Here is a 27770-nt window from a genome sequence, read left to right as displayed (position 1 = left end):
TTTCATATTGTGATCATTCCTACTTTCAAAAATACCACTCAGACATATTCGTCTACTAGTGTCATTCCACGCCGTCTCTCCACTGACAGCTCGGAACATACCATTTAGTCGAGCAGCTCGTATCCTTTCTCCTAAGTCTTCCCAGCCCAAACTTTGCAACATTTTTGTAACGCTACTCTTTTGCTGGAAATTACCAAGAACGGATCGAATTGCTTTTGTTTGGATTTTTTCCAGTTCTCGAATCAAGTAACCATACTCTAATTGGGATCGTATTAGTCTGTCCTTTACATCCTCACTACATCTTCTAAATACCCCGATAACCCTGTGCAGAGATCTGCCCCGTTTATTTACAATCCCGTTTTTTGTGATTACCCCAATAAAGATCTTTCCTTATATTAACACCTAGATACTTACAGTGATTACTATAAGGAACTTTCACCCCATCAACGCAGTAATTAAAACTGAGAGGACATTTCCTATTTGTGAAACTCACAACCTGACTTCTAACCCAGTTTATCATCATACCATTGCCTGCTGTCCATCTCACAACATTGTCGAGATCTTTTTTTGTTTTTTTGTTTTTTGCAGTTGCTCACAATCTTGTAACTTACTTATTACTCTATACAGAATAACGTAATCCGCATAAAGCCTTATTTCTGATTCCAGTTATTTACTCATATTATTTATATATTTAAGAAAACATAAAGGTCCAATAGCCTCCGTGGCTCAGGCGGCAGCGCGTCGGCCTCTCACCGCTGGATACCGTGGTTCAAATCCCGGTCATTCCATGTGAGATTTGTGCTGGACAAAGCGGAGGCGGGACAGGTTTTTCTCCGGGTACTCCGGTTTTCCCTGTCGTCTTTCATTCCAGCAACACTCTCCATTCTCATTTCGTAGCATCTATCATTCATTAATATATCACTTTGGGAGTGGCGACCCCATCGTAATAACAGCCTATATATGATTCATTCATTACATCCCTGACCCGGTCACTGACTGGAAAACAGGTTGTAGGTTTTCATTTTCAAAGGTCCAATAATACTGCCTTCAGGAATTCCCCTCTTGATGATCCGCGGATCTCACGGCTCCAGATGTCTCCATATGCGGCATGTTGAAAGAATCTGCTTTCAAGCTAATTAATGTTAATGGGTATATTTAAATTGTAAAAAAAGAGTTTAAAAACCTAACCTTACGTCATAAACATAACAAATTATAAGTTAACTGTTTATTCTTGATATGAAGGAAAGATTTCCTTATCGGTGAGTGGACTTTCGTTCCTTGATGGTTCACATTGTTTATCAGCTGTGTGGATACAAGGAAAGGGACTGCAAAATGCTTGCAGTACATCTCATCACAAACAGTTTGTATAGGAGTGTTTGCTGCTCACATTTCGGAGATATATTTAAACTAGCTCAAACCAGAAAGTGCGACTAACTTTCCGGGTAAAAGCAATGTTGTGAGATGGACAACAGAAAATGATATGATGGTATAAGGGGTGGAAAGTCAGGTTGTAATTTTCACAAAGAATCCTCTCAGTTTTAATGACTGCATTGATGGGTTGAAAGTACCTTACAGAGATCACTCTAAGTACCTAGCTGTTAATATAACGAAATATCTTCCTTGGCGTTATCACATTAACGAAGTTTTAAATAAAGGTTACACATCTCTTCATATACTTATGAGGGTATTTAGGGATTGTAGTAAGAATGTAAACGAGAGGGCATATCAGTCTCTGATAAGACCACAATTAGAGTACGGTTCACCCTCTCCCCCCCTACCCGTGGGTGGGGTGACGCATACGAAGAATACATCCACGGTATCCCCTGACTGTCGTAAGAGGTGACTAAAAGGGGCGACGATGAAATTAAAACCATGAGACTACTTGCGATTAGTACCACCATGTCCGGCTCCTTGGCTAAATGGTTAGCGTGCTGGCCTTTGGTCACAGGGGTCCCGGGTTCGATTCCCGGCAGGGTCAGAAATTTTAACCATCATTGGTTAATTTCTCTGGCATGGGGCTGGGTGTATGTGTCGTCTTCATCATCATTTCATCCTCATCATGACGCGCAGGTCGCCTAAGGGTGTCAAATCGAAAGACCTGCACCTGGCGAGCCGAACATGTCCGGCACTAAAAGCCATACGCCATTTCATTTCAGTACCACCGTGTGAGGAATACCATGGATCTACGTCACCTAGGAGTAGTACCCTTTTTATGTGAGGAACACCACGGATGCGGGCGTTGCCTGTCGTTAGTACCATCGTGTATATCCCACCGTGGCGGGAGGAAGTCGGGCGCTCTACTGTGCCGTACGCTGCGCTGGAATGTGTCGGTTCCTTTGTGTTCAAAATGGATCTGCGTTACCTATGAGTAGTACCGCTTTATGAGAAACACCATAGGTCTACGTTGCCTGTGATTAGTACCAGTGTGTGAGAAACGCCACGGGTTTGGTTGGCGCCCGTGATTAGTACCACAACGCAGTAGCGGCGATTGGGAATTAAAAGTGCGGGGGCAAAAAAATAAACAGACAACAAACAGTACCCGGGTTTGTGGGATATAGGTGGGAAGGGGGTATATACATCAAAACTAAAATAAGGCCACACAGTGGTAAGTTTTATATCTTCTCTCAGCGAACTTGGACAGAGAGGTAAAGATTGACAGTTTCCCGACTTAAATGCGGTAATAATAGGTTGTTTTTTAGATTTTGATTCAATACTGTACAACTTTCGCCAAAGGAACAATATTACACATTTATTCCCATTAGAAGGAATGCGGCTTGATTATACAACTAAAATCGTTTAGTATTTGACTATACACTAAAAAAAACTAAGAGACACTGAAGAGACCGCCAGACTGACGAATGCACGCGGCAAGGTGGTGTGAATCATACCTCATATCCCTAGTACCCTTCTTCATAGCACAGACAAAGTCTCCACTATTTGCTGTGGCACTATAAAATCGGTTAGCTGGGACGAAGGGCATTTTGTGGGTATTTCCGCTAATAATTTTGGTAATTATTTAAAAAAAAAGAATTATCTGATAAGACAACATGGCTTATACAAATGGCGTTTTTTATAATTCCTAGTTTCAGCCGGCTAAAATGGAATAAAAATATAATATTTTCTCCAAAAAGTTGTTGTTGTTGATGATGATGATGATGATGATGATGATGATGATGATGATGATGATGATGCTTGTTGTTTAAAGGGGCCTAACTACTAAGGTCATCGGCCCTCTCCAAAAAGTGGGGGGCTGCCTCCCTGCCGCTACTGCTAAGTGAGGAAAACCATGCGTCTGCATTACCTGAGAGTAGTACCGCTATGTGAGGAAAACCATGGGTCTGCGTCACCTGTGATTAGTACCGCTATGTGAGGAAAACCCTGGGTCTGCGTTACCTGTGATTAGTACCACTATGTGAGGAACACCTTGGGTCTACGTTACCTGTGATTAGTACCACTATGTGAGGAAAACCATGACTCTGCGTCACCTGTGATTAGTACCGCCATGTGAGGAAAATCCTGGGTCTGCGTCACCTGTGATTAGTAGGCCCTACCATTATGTGAGGAAAACTATGGGTCTGCGTTACCTCTGATTAGTACCACTATGTGAGGAATACCTTGGATCTGCGTCACCTGTGATTAGTACCGCCATGTGAGGAAAACCCTGGGTCTGCGTCACCTGTGATTAGTACCACTATGTGAGGAAAATCCTGTGTCTGCGTTACCTGTGATTAGTACCACTATGTGAGGAACACCATGGGTTTGCGTTACCTGTGATTAGTACCACTATGTGAGGAAAATCATGGGTCTACGTTACCTGTGATTAGTACCACTATGTGAGGAAAACCATGGGTCTGCGTTACCTGTGATTAGTACCGCTATGTGAAGAAAACCATGGGTCTGCATTACGTGAGAGTAGTACCATTATGTGAGGAATACCATGGGTCTGCGTTACCTGAGAGTAGTACCGCTATGTGAGAAAAACCATGGGTCTACGTTACCTGTGATTAGTACCACTATGTGAGGAAAACCATGGGTCTGCGTTACCTGTGATTAGTACCGCTATGTGAAGAAAACCATGGGTCTGCATTACGTGAGAGTAGTACCATTATGTGAGGAATACCATGGGTCTGCGTTACCTCTGATTAGTACCACTATGTGAGGAATACCATGGATCTGCGTCACCTGTGATTAGTACCGCCATGTGAGGAAAACCCTGGGTCTGCGTCACCTGTGATTAGTACCACTATGTGAGGAAAATCCTGTGTCTGCGTTACCTGTGATTAGTACCACTATGTGAGGAACACCATGGGTTTGCGTTATCTGTGATTAGTACCACTATGTGAGGAAAACCATGGGTCTACGTTACCTGTGATTAGTACCACTATGTGAGGAAAACCATGGGTCTGCGTTACCTGTGATTAGTACCGCTATGTGAAGAAAACCATGGGTCTGCATTACGTGAGAGTAGTACCATTATGTGAGGAATACCATGGGTCTACGTTACCTGTGATTAGTACCACTGTGTGAGGAAAACCATGGGTCTGCGTTACCTGTGATTAGTACCACTATGTGAAGAAAACCATGGGTCTGCATTACGTGAGAGTAGTACCATTATGTGAGGAACACCATGGGTCTGCGTTACCTGAGAGTAGTACCGCTATGTGAGGAAAACCATGGGTCTACGTTGCCTGTGATTAGTACCACTGCGTGAGGAAAGCCATGGGTCTGCATTACCTGTTATTAGTACCACTGTGTGAGGAAAACCATGGGTCTGCATTACCTGTGATTAGTGCCATTATGTGAGGAACACCATGGGTCTACGTTGCCTATGATTAGTACAACTATGTGAGGAAAACCATGGGCCTGCGTTGCCTGAGAGTAGTACCATTATGTGAGGAACACCATGGGTCTACGTTGCCTGTGATTAGTACTACTATGTGAGGAAAACCATGGGTCTACGTTACCTGTGATTAGTACCACTATGTGAGGAAAACCATTGGTCTACGTTGTCTGTGATTACTGTAGTACCGCTATGTGAGAAACACCATGGGTCTACGTTGTCTGTGATTACTGTAGCACCACTGTGTGAGGAAAACCACGGGTTTGGTTGGCGCCCGTAATTAGTACCACTATGTGAGGAATACCATGGGTGCGTTGCTTGTGAGTAGTACCCTAATGTGCGAAACAGAATGGGTTTGTGTTACCTGTCAATGGTGCCATTGTGTTTGACATACCATGGGTCTACATTACCTGTGATTAGTAACACCATGAGTCTACGTTACGCGTGATAGTACCACTATAGGAAGAGCACCATGGTTCTGGTTTAGCAGTGATAATTACCATTACGGGGGGCCGATGACCTGGATTTTTGGACCGCTTTAGATAATAAATATCCTCCCAGTAATTAAGGCATTGCGAATTGGATCCACTGATTGTTTTTGTTTCACGATTTTTTTTTTCATCATCTTTCGTTTTAGATTTTAGTCAGTGGATACTTTTTGAAGTTATTATTTTCATTCCGTTGCACCTTGTACCATTAGGGGCTGATAACCTAGCTGTTAGCCCCCTTTAAATAACAATCATCATCAGAGTACGGTTCCAGTGTATGGGGCTCTCATCAGAATTACTTGATTCGGGAACCGGAAAAAATCCAAAGAAAAGCAGCTCAATTTGTTCTGGGTGATTTTCGACAAAAGAGTAGCATTACGAAAATATTGCAGACTTCGGGTTGGGAAGACTTAGGAGAAAGACGAGCTGCTCGACTGAACGGGATGTTCACAGCTGTCAGTAAAGAGATGGCATGGAATGACATTAGTAGACGAATAAGTTTGAGTGGTGTTTTTAAAAGTAGGAAGGCTCACAATATGAAGATCAAGTTGGAATGCAAGAGGGAACGTCAGCCTCGTGTCGGTAGATTTACTGACACGTAAAAGAACTGCGGAACAAAATTTCGGCACCTCGGCGTCTCCGAAAAAATGTAAACGTAGGTAAAGTAGTTAATGGGACGTAACATTATTAGGACAAACTGCGGCAAATATGTATTTACGTCCTTTGCCGATCTCACGCTGTCTGATGCGGCACGCAAAAGCCTAAATGCGGTTTTTATTGATATCTCAAAAAGTAACTTTCCGATTTTGAAAAACTTACTCAGTTGAACTTTTAGGCCAGCTGTATGTATTCGTGCCGTTCTATTTTAAAAATAATATGGAGTTAGTATCAATATCTTCTTTTTCTACCGCTTTTCTCACACCTGTGGGGTCGCGGGTGCGAACTGTGTTGCACGTGTGGATTTGGCCCTGTTTGACGGCCGGATGCCCTTCCTGACGCCAACCCTATATGGAGGGATGTAATCACTATCGCGTGTTTCTGTGGTGGTTGGTAGTGTGTTGTCTGAATATGAAGAGGAAGGTGTTGAGACAAACACAAACACCCTGTCTCCGAGTCAGAAGAATTAATCAGTGGGGATTAAAATCCCTTACCGGCGGGAATCGAACTCGGGACCCTCTGAACCTTAGGCCTCAACGGTGACCATTCAGCCAATGAGTTGGGCGGAGTTAGTATCAATATCTAGGTTATGAATCACCCCATGAGAATAAGTAGTACATATTTTACAAGCCTCTGGGTATCATTTACGAATGTGAAAACAGAATACCGATATCTTTAATGGTTAATTCTGTGTAACATCTTAAGTGAATAACCCTGTATAGAAGAAGAAGATACCATGACCATAGGTCATAATGAAAGGAATATACGCATTTAATTACATATTTAACTACATAGTTCACTGATATTTACTATCTTCTTATGTACATATTTTGCACTGCGATATTACATAAAAATGCGAGCCCTAGTGATGAGTAACAGTCATGGTGTAGACTATCAGTTGACCATGGCGGGCTGATAATTTAGGAGTAGCATGGAAGACAACGTAAACAAAAGCTTCCACTGGTTTGTACACACGGTAGCGTCCGACTGGTGCTGTTGTCCATTGTTGAGTACGTCCACTCGGATATCCAGCATTCGGGCATTTGAATGTTATTAATTACACAGGTAACAGCATGCATCGATGATTTATTTATGTATTTATTTCTTTGGTGTCCGACTCGTTGGCTGAATGGTCGGTTCAGAGGGTCCCGGGTTCGATTCCCCGCCGAGTCGGGGATTTTAACCTTAATTGGTTAATTCCAGTGACTCGGGGGCTGGGTGTTTGTTCTGTTCCCAACATCCCTGCAACTCACACACAACACAGTCTTTCACCACAATAACACGCAGTTACCTACAAATGGCAGATGCCGCCCACTCTCATCGGATGGTTTGCCTTACAAGGGCTGCCTGTACCCGGCTAGAAATAGCCACACGAAATTAATAAATAATTTATTTGGTTTTCCGTGGTTTCTCATTTTCACACCAGCCTGTACCTCAGTTAAGGCCACGGCCACTTCGTTCCCACTCCTAGCCCTTTCCTATCCCATCGTCGCCATAAGACCTATAGATAGATAAATAGATAAATGTCTTTATTGGCGTAGTTAAGGCCATTAGGCCTTCTCTTACACTAAACCAATTAGTATACATTAAAGTCATAAGTAATACTACCGTAATTAATACTAGAAGACACAATTAAAACACAATCAAAATACAACTGAAATAAAATTCCACCACAGTAGGACATACATACAACAGCAATAATGATAATAATAATAATAATAATAGCTAGTAATGATATTGTAGTAGCACGATCACTGAAAGGCCAGAAATTCACAGGTCACTCGCATCCTGTTGCACCTCTTAACGCTCTCTTAAATGACACTGTAGTTGTTATTCCCCTGACGTCGTCCGGTAAACGATTCCATTCTCGTGCGGCAAACACCGAGAATGAGCTGTTATATGCGGCAGTTCGATGGTGAGGGATGATGAGCAGGTTGGATGTTTGAGCCCTTGTATGTCTGTCATGAACATTTGAGAAGTAATGGAAACGTGAAGAAAGGAAGGATGGGGAAGATGTAGTAAGAACTCGGTGGAGAAGAGACAAAGTATGATGGTTACGACGAACATGGAGTCGCGACCACTCTAATTTTAGGAAAGATGGTGACACGTGGTTATATTTTCTTAAGCTGCATATATATCTCACACACGCATTTTGAGCGCGCTGTAGCCTTAGGGAAAATTGTGGCCTGACGTCATTGAAGACAACATCACAATAGTCAAAATGTGGCATTACAAGGGCTTCAATTAATCTCTTTTTAAGCTTTATTGGAAATATATGTTTGTATTTATATAAAGAATGTAAAGATGAGTAAACTTTTTGACAGATATGTAAGACATGTGCAGACCAAGTCATGCGTTCGTCCATGATAACACCGAGATTCTTCACTTGAGATACAAAAGGAATTGGAACATCCTGCAGGATTACTCATGGCAACGGACGTTTAGTTATACTTGTTATTTGACTTTGATGGCCAAGAAGGATTACTTGCGACTTTGTAGGGTTCAATTTCAGGCCGTGCGCCGTTTATTTAGTTTGTTGTCAGTTTATGATAATTTAATTTTTGTAAAATTTCTATGGGGAGTTCTAGCCCCCCTCCCCCCCCCCTCCTGCTACGCCCACGAGTTGGAGCGTAACGTCTGGACAGTTTCCCTTGTCGGCCTGAGTTCCTGGGGGTAGAGGGGAGGAAATTTTAGGGATGACTTCGATACCTATATTGGTGGTTTATTTTCTTACTCTGTTTCAGCTCCCCGTCCTGTCTGCAATACGACGAAGAGGCTCGCCGCAGACCTCACAGGCTACGAACCTACGTCAGCTGCTGGTGTGACTGGGAGGCTACAGCTCGCCTCAAACAGGTTAGTGCAAATCAGTTCACAGATCGAGCTCCTAGCATTCCTAAACCAGAAATCGCACTCCACATTAACGTGGATATGTTTTTGGGGCTGCGAGACTATCAAGAATTAGCGTGGACAGTTTTGCGTCAGGAAAATATTTACTGACGCCGGATTGTAAATGCAGGAAATGGCTTCATCCGAAGAAATGAGAAACTGAGGATCCAAAAGTCCCGAGTCCACTTCACTCAGAAACCACCGGCAGAACTCAACACGCGAAGGTTCGTGTGGACGCTTTAACCAGTGGCTGCGATAACGACACCACAGACCCCGCGGGATGAGGAGCATGGCTTGTAAGGGGCCCATGACTGTTTCTTAATTCAGTAGCTGAAGAGTGATTTTACATATTGATAAAGCTACAGAACACAGTCCATATTTATTTGCATTATAGAGGGTTATTCCAAACTTTGGCCGTCCTAGTGCAGAGTTCCTTTTCGTTAATAAGATTACGGTACGGTAGTTATTTCTCAACGAATGTGGGTTTCCCAACCTGTTCCAAAAATAACCATCCTTTGTTGCCACTCATAACAATCAGAAAGGCTTTTGAAGTAATTAGCCCGTTCTGAGAACCCAGTAGTCAGCGAAGATACGACAACAAAGACATCCTCTTATCTAAACACTGAAGTTTGGAGCCTGTTTATAACTCTCGGCAGTCGGTGTATTAAGTAGGTCTACGATTATTAATATTGTGATGATCAGCGTGTTTTGATTACTATAATTGGAATATGCATTTCTTGTGTGTGTGTGTGTGTGTGTGTGTGTTCGTAGCATGTAAGTGTACTATTTTAATTCCTTCGGAATTGAAAACTAAATTGTGTAACTTATTTTATTATTATTATTATTATGTTCGGCTCCATGGTTAAATGGTTAGCGTGCTGGCCTTTGGTCACAGGGGTCTCGGGTTTGATTCCCGGCAGGGTGGGGAATTTTAACCATCATTGGTTAATCCTCAGCACGACGCGCAGGTCGCCTACGGGCATCAAATCAAAAGACCCGCACCAGGCGAGCCGAACTTGTCCTCGGACACCCGGCACTAAAAGCCGTACGCCAATTCATTTTTTCATTATTATTATTATTATTATTATTATTATTATTATTATTATTATTATTATTGACATGATGCTGTATAGGCTTTTGGGCTTATGCCGTGTCAAGAAAATAAGGTGAAATTCTTTACGTTTCGCAGAGAAGGTTTAGGAAGCCTTTCGCGCGGACAGTCGAGATTTCTTCTGAGGACGCAGGGCACAGTTCCCTGCGAAACATAAAGAATTTCACCTTACTTTGTATTTTCTTGACACGGCATAAGCCCAAAAGCCTCCTATACAGCATCATGTCTATAAGTACGGGCCGTGAAAGCATCAATGGCATTATTATTATTATTATTATTATTATTATTATTATTATTATTATTACCGATGTTGTTCATTGTAATAATATACAACCTTGTACTACAAAATAAACTTCCGTATCAAGAAATGAGGGGCCCATTTTTAATTATTGCAGTGGGGTGGGGGGGGGGGGGGCGAGCGAGCTTCTTAGCGCTGCTACTGGCTTTAACGCACGACAGTAAATTTGTAAGAATACAGATGCAGGTCCTTTTTGATAACGTTTCAACATGACGATCTCTTAATTCCCACTTGCACAAATAAACGGTGTTATGATTTCGTCGGACTGCGTTACAGGATTTCCTTCACTCGAGCAATGTTTTGCGTTGTTCGAACTCTTTTTGGATGGTTGCAGTTTTATTCACTACAAAGCGCGTTTCAAGCCATTTTGCCACTACATTTTGCACTGCAGACTTTGATGGAGATTTTACCGAAACAACAGATAGTTTGTAACAGTAGAGTTGTCTGGAATAATAAGCCGACTGATCACTTAATTTTGGCAAAGCAAGGTTCTTTTGGCAATCATAGGACATTAAAAGATAGTCCTCCTCTTTTTCCTTCAGATGTCGATAACAAATTTCTGCTTTTTTTTTTTTAAATTTATAGTTCTCTTCAAAATTAAGGTTGATCTTTCCTCTTCATTCTTTTCAAACTTAATACATTGCTCTAGTTCCAAGCATGTAGTGAACTCATCTGTGACTGGAGAAGAAAACCCTAAATTTAATCTGGTATTAAAAATGTGCCCAAAGTAAGCTTCCTTTACTTGCAATTCCACTTCTCTACCTTCATTATACATATGCAATTTCAGGTGGACGCTCCAAAACATTGTCTTCCATATGAAACAAAAGTGTTTTCCCAAATACTTACATTACAAGTAAAACACTGAAAAAACATGAGCACTAAACTTCCAAGCATGCACCGACAAGAGAATGTAAACAAATGGTCGTCTTGCCAGTTCGATGTCACTTGTAGCAATCTGATTGGCTGAAATGGTCATGTCCATTTTTGATAGAAACTTTGTTGGAAGTGTCCAATTATGAAAGAAACTGCATATTTCTTTGTTAAAAATAAAGTATAAATATTCGTTTATGAAAGACATGGGCCACTAATTCAGAGAGAGAAAAATACTATAATGATCTAGTGTTAACTCAATTTTGATATAGGTGGCGCATGTCCGTGTTTGATATTAGGCACCTCATGTATCCTTGGTAATTATGTAATAAGCCTAAACACATGTAGCTGAAGATGTCTACAAGGTATCGATCAGGTGGAACTGTTGTGTTTTTTACTTCTTTTAACAGTGTATAACATTGATATGGAAAATGTGGAAGATTGCTTGCAATGATGAATCCTCTTGGCCATTATTTTTGGCATTCGAGACCATGGCCACTAGCTCACTGTCAGATAGCTCTTCAATTGTAATCAGTTAGGCTGAGTGGATATCGAACCAATCCTCAGATGCAGGTAAAACTCCCGGAGTCTCTGAGTACGAGGCAGATTTTCTACCCCTACATCTTTGTGCCTTCTTGCATTGGTACAGTATGTGTTCAAAATTTGTGCTATTTATTCATAACGTTTCTGAAGATTATTGAACATGTTGATGAGCAAAAGATTGCTGTAAGGACATAAAAAATGATGTTATCTTCTTGCCTAATTCAGGAGCATTTCTAGGTGGGTCATCTGCCCTGAAAACTGATTCCTTCAACATGTCTTTTATGTATACATTTGCCTCACTTTTGTTATGGTCAAGTTTTTGAGCATGCATTCAATACTTCAGATCAACTTTAAGGGGGGATGTCAATGAGAATGGTTGAAAATTTCGATTTTTTGAAAATGGTGTTTTTTGAATATTTGGGATGTTGTTTTCATCTTGTGAAATTTTCATGGTAATATCTTTTCTAGAAGTGGCTGAAAGAATTAATTTTTATGTGGGTGCGCGAATGTATCGCACCAAGTTTCAACCTACTCTGTTGCTTTTGGATGCCCCAAGGATGACTGGTGTAAGTACAATATTAATCAGTGGCGGTGCGTTACTTTCATCACTGGGGGTTCAAAAGAAGAAAAAATTGCCTCCCCCCCAACCTCTCCTCTTCCCATCTCCGCCAGCTTCTCTTCCATCGTGGGCCGTAACCTCCTAAACTAAGATGACATAAGTTCTAGAAAGTGATCAAATACAAGAGGAGCAGAAAATACGGTAGGCCTACATGCCGAGTTTTACCACATGCAAAATAAGAAATAACTGCTTCATTGAAGTCCGCAGAGTCTCGAACAAAGTTCATTTCAATTGACAACATAGCAAGAGCAATAAGTCTATCCTCGGTCATTGTGCTGCGCTAGAAAGTTTTTATTCTCTTCAGGGTAGAGAAACACCTTTCTGCTTCCGATGTCATGCGAATAGTAACAACTATATTTAAAAGTTTTCATTGGTATTACCTTGCCGCTATTCTTTGCCTCAATGATTTTTGAGTTAAGTTTCTCTCCAAAAGGTAATTATTCCAAAGAAGGCAAATTAATAGGTATTTAGTAAGTAATGATATATTTGGGACAAGATATTAATTGGAATTTGACAGTTTAATGTGACTTTTGGTAGTAACGATGCTTTTCGACACTAGCGCTAGTTACGTGTTCTATTCTCTGTTGCCTAGTCAAATTCCCGTAAGGCCAACAGATGGCAGGCACATACCCCAACCCCAACAACACGACTAGCTAGTCTTGAGACAGTGGCCTATTGCGCATGCGTAAAGAACAGAGATCCGTTTCTGCGATATCCTGGTCTTGCCTTAGTGCTGGCTTTCGTCCCCCCGCACCTCGCCACTCCCTTCGCCTATGTACGGACGGAGAGATCGTCTTTGCAAGGGGGTTCATTCCAGACAAGTATCCAGCCACAGACCTTGCGCAGCTCACATGAATTGAAAGCCAGTGCGAGTATATTACGGATAGAGGGACTTAGCAAGAGCTTCGAGATTGACAAGGGAGTTATGAGAATCACGTAGTTGAGTACAATTTGATATAAACTGGAGGTTCATTGCTCCATTGCGCTATACCAGAAACCGCCACTGATATTAATAGAACTACTTACAAACAAACATTCACTCCCTGAGGCATTATGAATGAAATAAAGCCAACATTCAAAGTTCTGGCTGACCCAGAATTACTAAAAAAGTGTATTCATGGGAAGACACAAAATATTAATGAAAGTTTTGATAACCTAGTGTGGGGTCGGTGTCCAAAAACTACATTCTGTGGACTGAAAGTGTTATCTATTGCTGTTTATGATGCTCTGTTGGGGTTTAATGAGGGAAATAAAGGCAGAATTGAAGTTCAAAGGCAGGTAGGAATGGAACCAGGAGTACATACTATCTGGATATTGAATGAAATAGATCAGAAGAGGATTCCAAAAACTGAAGCCAGTCTACCGAAATTACAGCAGACTGCAATACAACACAGAAGATCAGAGAAGAGAAGGCAAGAGGATGATGAAGAACACTATTCTTATGGAGGACATTAATTCTCTGGCTTTAAGAAACAAGTATTTTCATACTGAATGCATAGAAAATATTTTAAACCTTCATTTCTCACAATCACATTTTTCAAACTATTTTGTACCTTTTCTCAGCAGCTATTAGAGCCAGAGTAATGTAATTTTCAGTACTTGCTTATAGCAACACAAAATCCCTTAGGAACTAGAATAAAGAGACTACAGTTATTAGAAACCAAATTATGGGGTTATTATGAACTAAAAAATGGGGTTGAAAAAATTTTGGAAATTAAAAATTTAATTTCTACCCAATCATTTCACTCAAATACAAAATTCTAGTTCCCAAAACTAACATATGTTTGTAAATTATGCACAACAAATTTCATAGTGATATGTCCATTGTCTTGGGAGAAAAGTGCACTTTTGTTACAATGGATTTTCTAAAAATGATATCAACTTTTTGACCACACTGTATAATATTTCTAACTGTAATAAAGCATTCAGACTCACTAAGACCATTTTATTACATATGCAAAATATGAAAATTCTATCTTGATAAACAAGCCCACAGTGATTTTTTTTTTAACAAACACTGAATTATTGTTGACATCTCCCCTTAAAGATGTATTGAAAAATCAGATTTGAGTAGCACAAGACAAAATGAAAATGAGTACATTTAACGATTCATTTCTTCAAGCAAGTGCCGACACTTTGACAACCTGCAGATGTAGTATTACTTACACTGGTTGCCTAATTGTCCTTATTGTAGCAACAAGCCTGCCATGTCGGCTGATACTCAGTTGTTGCTTTTCTGTCTATTTTTTATGACCAAGGTGCCAGTTAGAAAATAGCTCTTTAGGAATAACAATATTTTGCACATTTTGTGAAATAGATTCTTGAGGTGGAATTTGTTTTGTGTTTAGGGTATCCAGTCTCGAAGGTACGTCATAGAAATCACCGTTCTCCCAGTGGACCCTGATGATCCCCTTCTGAGCCACATGAAGCCCAATTCACTCATCAGGACTAGGCCCACCTTCCAGGCGGACGATGCTCAGATCTACTTCCGTAAGCATGCCAGTACTATCAAAGTGAGTATCTAGAAGATTTCTTTTCGCTGCTGGTGATTATTGTTTTAAAAGTAATTAGACAGCTAACCTCTGTTAATACTAAAGTCACAAAGTGTTTGGAAATGAAAACTTCCCTCGAGCTCACAAAGCTAATACCTGCTGAGCTGAATAGCTCAGGCCTTCTGAGCCCAAGTTGATGGGTTCGATCTCAGCTCAGTCCAGTGAGATTTAAAGGAGCTCAGATATGTCAGCTTCACGTAGGCAGATTGCCTAAGCATATAAAAGAACTCCTACACAATAAAATTACAGCACTTCGGCATCTCTGAAAAAACATAAGAGTTGTTAGTGGGATGTGAATCGTTATAGTCGTGCATTTTCCCCTATGTGGAGTACATAGAACCATTTAGTTAGCAATGGTCTTCTTATTCTTCATATCTTCCTTAAACATCCTCATCCTCTCGCTATGAGTCTGTCGTCTTTCTTATCTCCATATATTTTTGAGTTTCAGATTTTTTGCTGTTGGTTCCTTGGGTGTGAAATTGTGTGGGTAGATTTTCTGTATGTATGTATGTATGTATGTATGTATGTATGTATGTATGTATGTATGTATGTATGTATCAGTGGTGTGCGCTGAACCCCATCTACCCCAGCGCTGCTGGGGTAAATAACTTCGTATTTACATTTTCTTATTATTCCTTAGAACTTTTTTTATTAAAGTTTAAAAGGGTGCGAACATCTAAGCCAAGCCAAGCACAGCTGTCTTGACAGTCTGCTCGCACTACCACAGTTCAGCTTCTCCAGCGAACTGGGTTTCCTTGCCAGCGCGAAAGAGAGCTACCCCAACGAAATGTAAGGTCGCTTGGGTGACGCATGCACTTGAAGCTTCCTTGTCCTGGCAGCGGGGCAGAGCTGTGCGCAGTCCCCCGACAGCAATTTACGGCGACAGGCCAGCTAGCTTAGGCATGTTAGTTCTAATACTTGACACTCAAAGTGTTCAGCACCACATACTGGAGACTACAAGACAAATATCAACATGTTAACAGTATAGCCACTTGCACATCGTCTTGCTAATAAAAACAGAGCCAGTTTATGAAATCAATTGTAATATAGAAGAATATATTTTATTTTTGGATTTCGGCATGTATAAAGTTTTTCGAGCAATTCGTTGCTGGCACGTGTAGAATGTGTTTTCCGATAGCTTCAGAAAAATATTTAGGTTGCCCAGCACAAACAGAGAGCTAACCGCGAAGTAAAATAATTTTGTATTTGGTTGTCTGTAATGGTGATATATAGTGAATTTTTATAGTGTTTCTCTTGGATTATACGTGTTTTTGTGAGTTCTGTGCCATTCTTCAGAATATAACGTGTGTTATACGTCATGATGAATATTTTCCCTCGTTTGTCGTTGATGCACGTACACTCAGCGAGTGAAACTATAAAAGTTCGGCAATGGTAAAATACCAGTTAAAATTTGCTGATTCAGTTTAGGCTAGGCTTTTTAAGAAAAAACAAATAGTTAGTCCCCAGTGTATTTTTGTGGAAACCATGACTGTACTATCTCGAAGCATCACTGAATGAAACTGTAAGTACATTGTATTGTTTTGTTTTTTCCTAATTGCTTTACATCGCACCGACACAGATAGGTCTTATGGCGACGATGGGATAGGAAACAGCCAGGAGTGGGAAGGAAGTGTACAATTAAAGTACAGCCTGGTGTGAAAATAGGAAACCACGGAAAACCATTTTCAGTGCTGCCGACAGCGGGGTTCTAACCCACTATCTCCTGGATGCAAGCTCACCACTGCACGGCCAACTCTGCTGTAGATGAAGTTATCATGGTGTTGTCACTGCCATGAATATCAATTTGGAAATATCTGCGAGTGTGTGGTTGAAAATATTATTGAGAGACCTTTCTCAGGTAGACATTTCCACGAAAAATGCAGCCTTATAAAATGGTAATGTTGACTTTAGAGAGTGTAGTGGGGCTACGTTTGCTTATATTAAAAAAAAAAAAAATTTTGCAGCTGGGGTAACGAATGTGTTCACCGCACGCCACTGGCATGTATGTATGTATGTATGTATGTATGTATGTATGTATGTATCTATCTATGTATGTATGTATGTATGTATGTATGTATGTATGTATGTATGTATGTATATATGTATGTATGCATGTATGTATGGTATTCAGCCTGAAGGCTGGTTTGATCCTTCACTGCTCCTCCAACAGCTGTCATAGATAGCCTAGGCGTCACTGAAGAGGCATACTAGGGAAATGAGGAGTGAAGTAGCTCCGTTGCTCTGCTCACCAAGCCAGAAGTTGCTATTACATATTGTTCTGCCAAGCCCACTGAAATGCATGCACCAACCAACCTTATGAGTGACATTTTCGTACTATTCATGGCAGGGACTGGCTGAATAAGGAATGGTATTGCTAGTATCACACATACCTCAGTCACTTTCGTATTGCCAAAGCCATGGACGAGACTGAGACAGGTCATTGAAAGTAACTAATTTATTCTAGCCCATACCAGAAGTCATAGTGCACAGTAAACATTTCACCTCGCCAGCAAAGGCATTTTCTGTGTATATGTGTGTATGTAGTCTGTGTGGTTTATCTCGGTCAACCTTTAGTGTGATTTTTGTCTGTCTGTAGAGCAATTGACATAAAGGTTGGGATCTGAGTGGAAGGCATACAGAAAAGAAAACTTGGCTACAAATTATTACAAGCAGAGTAGGAGGCATTCAATGGGCGTTGCGGGTTAGGCCACTGATTGTTTTAAGTTCATGCTCATTGTTGATTTTAATCTTTTTTGAATTCTAGTCAGTGGACTGTCCCTCTGGCAAGCATCACTGCTGTAAAGATGTAAAAATCTACCCACTCCCAAGGGGATGGAAAAGGTCAATCTTTATCCCATTGCCAGAGAAAGGAGATGTCAGTGACCCCCCAAATTATTGTACTATAATTTTGATTCCATATATCAGCAAAGTGCTTTGAAAGATCATACAGAAATATCTTGCACCCATCCTTGAAGCTCAGTTACCTGATATTCAAGGTGGCTTCTGTCAAGATTATGGCACCCGTGATCATATTGCTAATATGCATATATCATGGAAGAAAGCACATGAACTCCAAAAAACGGTCTTAATGTGTTTCATTATTGACTACGGAAAAGCTTTTGACTGTATTGACCTTGACAAATTATGGGCAGCCTTGCTTGAATTGGTTGTACCCACACATTTGATTCAGCTAATACAATTGCTTTATGCAGATCAAGAGGCAACAGATCTTACACCATATGATGACACTGAATGGTTCAAAATTGAAAAGGGTGTCCATCAAAACTGAATTTTTTTCTTCATTCTTTTCAACTTATATACAGAAATAATGATACCGAAGCCCGATTTCCAGTGGTGTAAAGGTGGAGAAAGAACTATCAATAATTCTTTATATGCTAACGATAAAATCCTGTTGACAGAAACTGGAGATGTTCTAAAGCCCACCTTAAAAATGACTGAGAAAAAATGGTATTCTACTTCAGTATTAAAAAGACCAAAGTTATGTAATGGATGAATGTGGTACAGTTTGTATAAAGCTGAATGAAGAGGAAATACAGAGTGCAGAGGGCTTCACTTGTCTAAGAGTCAAAACCAAACAGAGTGGAGACTGTGGTCCTGAAATTAAAAGACAAATTTTGCTTGGTCAAAGCGTTACGATGATTATGTCCCCAATCTGGAAGAGCAGAGATATCAGATTACTGTAGCTAGGGTACATATTAATCCATGTGATCATCTTCCCATATATTCATGTATAAATGCGAGAGCTGGATCTGAAACAAGCAGACGAAAGAAACGTCAATGCTTTTGAGCTCTGGTTGGCAAAGGCTCTTACGAATACCATGGACTGTGAAAGGTACCAGGAAGGCAGTTTAGAGTGTGTCAAGCTACAGGCCCCGGTTAGTAAGATTATGAAGTTCAGACTTGCACATTTGACCATGTTTATGTGATCTGGTTTCTTGGAAAAAGCGCAATCATGCTTGGAATGACCAGCGGAACAAGAAGACGTGGCGACCAGACAACGCGTTGAATAGACACCATTAAAATGTGACATATTTAGTGTCTGTGTTTTCAAAACCCAGAGGAGGTTTTAATTGTAATTTATTTTCACGGGGTCAGTAGACTAGAAACTTTGGGAAACACTGTAATTAGCTGACTCATCCTGTGTATTAGTATACCTAGATAACATTTTCGACCATCTGTATTCCCCTTACCCAGTATTTGTAAATGTGAAGGTTATGCAAACAATGGGATACCACAATGAAGGGAAGTGCTGTCAGTTTGTTGTAAGATAATTGCTGTTTCTTGTAGGTACTTTGATCCCTCTGCCGCTCTGGATGACGCAATCCTCTCCTCGGGAGGAAGCTGTGCATAATATTACCAAACAATGTATACACATGATAATGGAAGTCAAACATTCCTTCTTGACTACGTATGAAAATCTTATCTGTCTGATGTTCAACATTAACCCTGCAAACAGAATCTCAGTGTACTGAGCAAGTGGCTGTGTGGTTTGGGTCACGTAGCTGTCAGCTTGCATTCGGGAGATAGTGGGCTTGAACCCTACTGTCGGCAACCCTGAAGATCAGTTTCCATGGTTTCCCATTTTCTCACCAGGCAAATGCTGGGTTTGTACTTTAATTAAGGCCATGGTCACTTCCTTCCCACTACTAGACCTTTCCTATCCCATCATCACCATAAGACCTATCTGTGTCAGTGTGACGTAAAGCAGACTGTTAAAAAGAAAAAAAGAAGAACTGTCTGGTAGAAAGCTTTGTTAGAGCGCTATTCTTTGTAAAACTTTGAAAATTATTATACCATCATCATGCATGGGTAGTGTTGTATGCAAAATTGTATTGGTGGAATGGGATGATATACTGTAAACACTGGCTTCTCACTGAAGTGATCGTGGTTTGAATCCCGGCCAATGAATGTGAGATTTTTGAAATGATTTCAATTCTGTATATTCATGATAGGTCCCAACAAACAAAACTAATTTAAAGGGACTGTCTACGTTTGACATACATACACGTGAACTACATCTGATAATGTCGTATCTCGCTCAGAAAAGGCCACATACAAGGTCTCTCATATAAACCCAGACCGAACTAACGGTGTTTGTACTCTGCGCTGCGGCAGCTGCAGTATGGAAGGCGCGTGCATAGTTCTTGACCTTGCAAGCATGAGTTGCCAGTCTGAATCTCATCTCTTAACATGGTGAGACATCATTCCAACAGAGTATTTTCATATGTAAAAGTTATTTTAAGTGCGAGTCTGCTCGATGGGTACGCGATGCATTTGTTCAGCAATTTCCTGGTGAAGTGCCACCTTCACGAGCACGAGTAAATAAATTTGAAACTACTGGCTCAGTGATCTATTAAAAAAAAAAAAAAAAAAAAAAAACTTGCATGCACACGGATAGTTCTAACAGAGGAAAAGCTAGATGACATTGGTGCGAGTCTTGAACGGTCACCGAATAAATCGCTCACAAAATTAGCACAACAAGTAGAGGTTTTGGTTTCTTCTGCACACAGAGCTACAAAGCTGTTACACATCAAACTGTACAGGTTTACATGGGTCCATTGTTTAAAACCTGTGGATCCAGCCATGAGAGTGAGATAAGATATTGTGAGTGGTGTCCTGTAGCATTGAATGATCGTTTATTTGACCCACAGCTTGTGTTCTTTTCGGATGAAGCCTGGTTTCATCTTAATGGTCATGTGAACAGTCATAACTCTTGCTGTTGGTGTGCAGAAAATCTTAATGGTGTTTATGAAGTCCCTCATTATGATAGGAAGATTGGTGTTTGGCGTAGTGATGGGACATTCGATTAATTTGATTCCGTTCACGTAACTGAATCGATACAGTGATCCAATTCGCGGCACATTAGAGTCACCGCTCCTACTGCATCTGTGTAGTATGTAATGGTAAGACAGCAGCAACAGCATTCATTGTTCGCTGCTGTCATCTGGTCTTCATACTATGAACTCCTTTCTTAGAAAAAAAAATGCTAGTCTCACTAATACATCGAAGGTTTCTGGTGATGCAGGATAGGAAGGGTCCTGGATTAGGAAGGTAGCACCCATCCTTAATTAAGGTACAGTCCCAGGATTTCCTGGTGTAAAAATGGGGGAACTACGGAAAACCATCTTAACAGCTGCCGACGGTGGGATTCGAACCCACCATTTTTTTAAATCGTCATATTTTGTATAGGCTACCCGAGATGTACAGTAGCCCGCTGGTTTTCTGATTCAACATACTGTTGGTTAAGTTATTGCATCAGTCGGCTCACTTACTGTCCACATATTATTGAAGCCTTGTGCAATGATGTGACATACGAACTGAGACAATATTGAGCCATTCTTCCCAATATAAAACAGGTACTTTTGAGTGGTCATGAGCATGACTCATAGTCATAGGGCAGGCTAGAGTCGAGTTTAATTAATTGTCAAATGTCCACTAAGTTATAATACTAAGATTCATTAAACTAATACGAGTAGTATAACCTAATAGCCTACCTACTTAATAGCTACTTTAGAATTATGTTTTGACTACCTTTTTAACACTGAAAATAAATCCATCTATTATTTAAACCTCCCTGTAAGAAGAGGACAGTGAATGCAAGTGGGTATTATTTTCAAATGAGCTGAGCTCGAGAGTCCATTATAGCATACGATTCTTTCAGTGTACTGCTTCAGAGGAAGCCCGGCTCTCCGCCAGTGTCCACTGTCCAGTGTGCCGATAAGGAGCCATGTGTATCTTGTGTCTCACTGAGCCACGCTCGTTCACGATTCTTTCAATGTGCCATGATGTCAACGTCCAGTGAGTGCGCCACTCAGCACTGTCCGCTGGGAGTAAGCTGAATCGTGTGCCGTGAGCTCGCCGTTCCTGTGAATCGATTCACTCGGACACTTGAATGAATCGATACACTGCTTCGAATCATGCATTCAGTAGCCAACACTAGTTTGGTGTGCTGTTAGTGCAAATTGATAAGTGTTTTTTTTTTTTTTTTTTACGACAGTAAATGCAGAGAGGTACCAAGATGACATTTTGATGCCGTTCTTCCATCAGTTAACGAAAGAAGAAAAATCACGTGGGTGGTTTCAACAAGATTCAGCCCCTGCTCATACAGCAGAAGATTCCCTTCTGACAGTCTCGGAAGTGTTTGCAGACAGAGCGATCCGTGCTGGTCTGTTTCCACCTCGTTCTCCAGATCTAACGGTGTGTGATTTTTACTTGTGGGGTAAACTGAAGGAAAAAGAGTGTCGAACAAATCCTCGCACATTGGAAGAACTGAAAGAAAACATTACGAATGAAATCAGAAACATTACACTGGCAGAACTCACTCACGTCAGCCAGAATGTGGTTACCTGTATAACCCAGGAAGGACGTCACTTCCAGCATCTTTTATAAGGTATGATTTCATATAAGATTGTATACATGCACACGATATAAAATCGCCTGAGGCAACTGCAATAGAGTACAAACACCGTGCATTCGGTCTGGCTTCATATGAGAGACCTTGTATGTGGCCTTTTTTGAGAGAGATACTACATTATCAGATGTCAAAAAAAAAAAAAAAAAAGAAAGAAATAAACCAGTTATCCATTTTAATCAAAGATTAAAACTGTAATAATGTACTCAAATAGTTTGTGAACATTTCATTAAAAATAATAACCCTCTTATTGTAGGAAATTTTGCATTTGGGAAATCGTATACTTTTAATTCAGCGCTCTCTTTTTCCTCCTCCTTTACTTTCATTTGCCTCATGCTTCTTTTGACCATAGCTAGGTTATGCCTTAAAAACCTTAAATTATTATGATAGTCTGACTCCTTGCTCGAATGGTCAGCGTTGAGGCCTTCGATTCAGAGGGTCCTGGGTGTGATTCCCGGCCACGTCGGAGATTTTAATCGCGTTTGATTAATTCTTCTGGCTTGTGGAATGGTTTGTTCATGTTTGTTCCAACACCCAGACTAAGTTGGTTGAAAACGATCAAGAACAGTATAATTAGAAGAAATTTGGATTGGAACACAGTTAAGGAGGAAGAATGGTGGTTGGATAGAGGAAGATGGAAAATTTCCATAAACATCAGTGTTCTCCCTAGGACCTTTTTTAGTGGGCCATGCCGTTTATACGGCCACCCAGCTAACATAACCTACATATGTGCTAGTTACATAATATTAATACATATTTGAGTCACTGGGTACTCCAACTTAAAATATAAATACTGTAAAACCTTCATTATTGTCAGCATAATTGCAACCATTATATTGGAGTTTAAATGTTTAGCTAGACTATCACGTAGTGACCTACACGAGCAGTGTCTGGATGGGCATGGAATCGCATGCGAGCACTCGATTCCGCAGGACATCACAAACCGGTATGGCAGTACACAGCAACCGAATGGTGAGCCCCAGCGTTACATGATTATGAACAAGCTGTAGAACACTAGAAATTCAAAATACTCTGTTATGTCTTGTTCGTGATAACACTAAAATAGTTCAGTTTAGCAGGTAATGTTTACCTATCCGATATTGTTAATGCCCTAAGGGGAATAAATTGAAATTTTATCATATTCATTTTTATGTAGTATTCCCCGCCTGGCTACTGATCCCTGGCACCTGACTGACAAAAATTTCTGGGAAGAACACTGAACATGCCAACCCAGAGGGAGCTGGATGAGGAAAATTGATGATGATGATGATTTTTTGTGTGCATGAAATGAATTTTACTCACTGCAAATCAGAAAATCTTCTTTTGGAATAGCGCGAGTGGTCAGTGTTGAGAATATGGAATGTCCTATTTTGGCTGTCTCTGCTTCTGAGCATTCAGTCTGTATTTGATGAGATGGTATGATGGTTTGTTGCAGTGCTCGATGCGAGACATTGAGGAACGTGCCAAAGACGAGGTGCTGCTGTACAAGATGCCACAGTTGATGTCCGCATGGAGGGAGTATCTCACTCACAAGAAATTGACCGAGGTGGTGGAAGAAGCCTTGGTCCAACACGGAGACGACGAGTTGGTGGAAATGATCCGCCAGCTGGAGAAGAAGGCTGACAACTGCACGTACCGGCTAGTTCAGGAGCGTCATCCATTGTACAGATACTGAAACATGTTGTCTGTGTACCCGAAGTATCTACGTCGATCTGGATTTAGGAATCTCCCTTTATTTCTGTCCAGGGTGTTTCAAGAACATGGCAAAATTTCAGGGATGGATTCCTCGTATGCAAAGGAGACAAAAAAATGGGTGAACTGTGTCAGGACTCAGCTGCAAGTTTTTAATGTAAATACGTCTTGTGAACAGAGACAGTTCAAATGAAGATAGTAATTTCAATCAATTGTTTATTATTTCAATATCACTTTTGTTTCAGTTTTAATATGTATTTATTACAATACATGAAAAAAATACAGTAGTTCTATACTATAATGCTATTCCTAAACATTTTTTTTTAAAGTCGCCAAGTGAACATAACAACTACACCCTCTCCCTGTAGATCCTGTTCCGCTGTTCTGTTTGGTACTGGTAAGGAGCACCTTTCTGGAATTGCCACAAGCTACTCCTTCTTCTAACTACCGTTTCCTGAAATTCCACTTGTATAAATTTGCCATATCTTCTTCTTCTGGTCCCTATCCGTTCCGGATGTCGGCAACCATCTTGGCTGTGTCTTCTCTTTTGTGAGCTGCCTGGAGTAACTCTGCCAATGTCTTGAGAGTCCAGTCTCTGAGGTTTTTTAGCCAGGAGATTTGTATCCTGCCAACACCTTTCTTTCCAGGTATCTTTCCTTGTAGGATTTCTTGCAGCAGATGGTACCTGCTTCTGTTTCTTATGATGTGACCGAGGTATTGTAGCTTTCTCATTTTTACAGTGGTCTGTACTTCCTTATCTCTTCTCATTCTTCGAAGAATCTCTGCATGTGTGACATGATCTGTCCATGACACACTTAACATCCTTCTTTATAGCCACATCTCAAAGGCCTGTAATATTTTACTGAGCGACTTTGTTAAAGTCCATGTTTCAAGACCGTAATAGAGAACAGAAAATACATAGCAGCGAAGGAGTCTCATTTTTGTAACTAGTGTTAAGTCACGACTTTTAAACAGTTTTCCCATTTTTTTAACACAGTCCTTGCTTTTTCAATGCAGGACTTCACTTCAGCCGAATTATCCCATTGATCCTTAATGATGGTGCCGAGATAAGTGTATTTCCGGACTCATTCAACAGGTTTATGGTCAATTACTAGATGACATGCAGGGATAACGTTTTTACTTATGACCATAACTTTGGTTTTCTTTATATTAATGTCAAGACCGTATTCATGGCTAGTGAATGCTACTCTTTCAATGAGGTAATGAGGTATTGTAAAACTTTGCCATATACTGCGACATTTTCATTCCTTTAAACTATATTTTTGTAATTTTATCCCACATTCGTTATAGAGTAATGGTGTTATTACTCTTTGAAAGTATTTTGTGCAGTTCACTCACTATATTCTACACAAAATGAATTTTATTTCGCTTAAATTGGTTAACACATGTTTCTCGAAATACTCTCAGCGCAGACTGGCTGCCCGGAACCGAACACTTGAAGTGTGTCAGTTCGTCGTCTTGACTTTTCAAGAACCGTTCTTATTGGCGGATGTGTAAACACTTGATCTACAGTATGTATCTATGCAACTTGACTGTACTGTTCCCTGTTTAGTATCACATTCTTCCCCATTTTCATCTCACTCAACGATTCAAAAAGGCATTCCAATTTACAAGACGCATTCACGTCAAAAGGATATATAAATATGGGTCAGGAAATTCATAATTAATTACTGAAATATCCGACTCTCAAGTATTGTAAACTGGAATGTTATTTGCTAGAATTTAGTTTGAATTTCCTGTAATGATGCACTCTGTTGATTACCAATAAAAAAGTGCCATATTACAGGTTTCTGCCCATCGTCCCTTTGCGTTATAAACACGCTCAAAAATGGCTGGTGTTTTACGTATCATGTGTCAAGCCTGCACAGTTCTTGCATGAAGTGTTGCTTGATTTCCACAGCAGCCGTCTACATCAACGACTTTCAGTACCCACACCCCAAAAAGTCCAAAGATCAGGTGAGTGTGGAGGCTAAGCGATTAGCCCATTTCTGCCTATCCAGTGACGAGTATGATGAGCATTGATGTTCACATAGACAAAAGGTTGCCATCGTGTATGATGTACTTCCCTTGACGGAGAGTTTAATAGTCTTTCAGAAATTATGAATTTCTGGACCTATGTTTATCTTTTTATCCGCATTACATATGAAGTATCCAGCCTTGCAATTTTGCCATGTATTTTTGAAAAACCCTGCATTTCTGTGAGGTGTTAATTTCTTTAGATTATATGATCAGTTTGTACTCTCATAGATCTGCACCCAACAAGCTTTACTGGTCTGTTTAAGACATCTGAGAATCTTCCATTAGTTATTTTATTTCACTTCAGTTTCAGCCTTGGGGCTTTATGTTCTCACTATGCACCTGAAGAATTTGTGTCCATCAGGGTTAACTTATCAATTTTTGACCTCTTTGAGAATCTGCAGTTTGTTCATTTCTTTTTCCTTTTTTGATCCATTTGTACTATCAACAATATGTGTCGAAGAAAATGAACTGATTCATTTGAAATTGATTCAAGGATCAGTTTTTATTTCAGGAGATTATGTAATCACTTTGCACCCCCAAAATATGTGTCCATATGGATTAACTAACAATTTTGTTACAATTACAAATGTCTAAAGGTTCCATAATGTACGTTTAACATCACATCAGAATCCATTCAGTGATTTTCGAGGTCAACCCACACAAACATGGATGCCAAACAGTAACTTTATTTTATAATACGTATAGATCAGACTGTGATATCTGACAGAGAAAGATCGTCCAGCCATATCTCACGCATGTGAGACGTCATTAACATCATTCTGAGTATATAAAGTGTTTTCCCTCTGGTGTTTATTGTGTGTAATATGCCCAACTAGTAGTTCTGTAAAAGCTGTCTAGAGCATAGCACGATAGCTGGATCATTTCGGGAAGCTTGCGGAAGACTCGAACTATCGTGAGACTACTTCTCTTCCCTTTTCCAGGCTTAGAATTTCTGGCTCTCACAGAAAACATCCCTTGTTAGAGGCAAAGTCTATCTTGCACTATCTTAGCACTGTTAAACATTAAATAAGGTAGACTGGTAATGTGTTGAAGGATAGGGGCCAAACTCGATGCAAACAGATCGTGTAACCCCAGTGGATGTCAACCATGGACTTAGTCCAACAAATACGATAACCTAATCTAGTCCAGCAACAAGACTTGTATATTAATAGTGACAATAAATATCTCATACTTGTACTCTTTGTATACACATCATTTGAAACCTCCTATTATGTGTTCCTGCAAGAATTATGAAAATCGAAAGTCTAAAGACTAATTTATGCACATAGAGAATGTTCTGAGGATTCAAGTGACAAGTTGTTCCCAAGCTTCCCCATGTAAAAAGGGGAGAACAGTCAATGGTGTACTTTCTTTCAAGGGATTAGGAAATTGACGAGCTGTCTACTTTTGTGTCCTCTTTTCTGTCACGTGACTAACGTCTGTCTCCGTGTAAAAGAACTCTTTACCAAGCTCGATAGCTGCAGTCGCTTAAGTGCGACCAGTGTCCAGTATTCAGGAGATAGTAGGTTCGAACCCCACTGTCGGCAGCCCTGAAAATGGTTTTCCGTGGTTTCCCATTTTCACACCAGGCAAATGCTGGGGCTGTACCTTAATTAAGGCCACGGCCGCTTCCTTCCCACTCCTAGCCCTTCCCTGTCCCATCGTCGCCATAAGACCTATCTGTGTCGGTGCGACGTAAAGCAAGTAGCAAAAAAAAAAAAAAAAAAAAAAAAGAACTCTTA

At 40.5% G+C, this 27770-nt stretch overlaps 1 protein-coding gene across 2 annotated transcripts in view; it reads left to right on the top strand.

Annotated features, from left to right (window-relative positions):
- LOC136882161 (uncharacterized) overlaps positions 1–24294 on the top strand; it is a 106892-nt gene extending 82598 nt beyond the window's left edge. For both annotated transcript variants that reach the window (XM_067154713.2, XM_067154714.2), the window contains exons 4-6: positions 8730–8838; positions 14661–14825; positions 23732–24294. In XM_067154713.2, the coding sequence (XP_067010814.2) occupies positions 8730–8838; positions 14661–14825; positions 23732–23971 (514 nt within the window). In that variant the 3' untranslated portion in view covers positions 23972–24294. The remainder of the gene's footprint in view (positions 1–8729; positions 8839–14660; positions 14826–23731) is intronic.
- The last annotated feature ends 3476 nt before the right edge of the window (positions 24295–27770 follow it).

This window comes from Anabrus simplex, chromosome 10 (genome assembly GCF_040414725.1).
Source record: "Anabrus simplex isolate iqAnaSimp1 chromosome 10, ASM4041472v1, whole genome shotgun sequence".
Classification (NCBI taxonomy): Eukaryota; Metazoa; Arthropoda; class Insecta; order Orthoptera; family Tettigoniidae; genus Anabrus; species Anabrus simplex.
The sequence above is the reverse complement of the archived record's forward strand: the minus strand, read 5'-3'. Positions and strand labels throughout refer to the sequence as shown.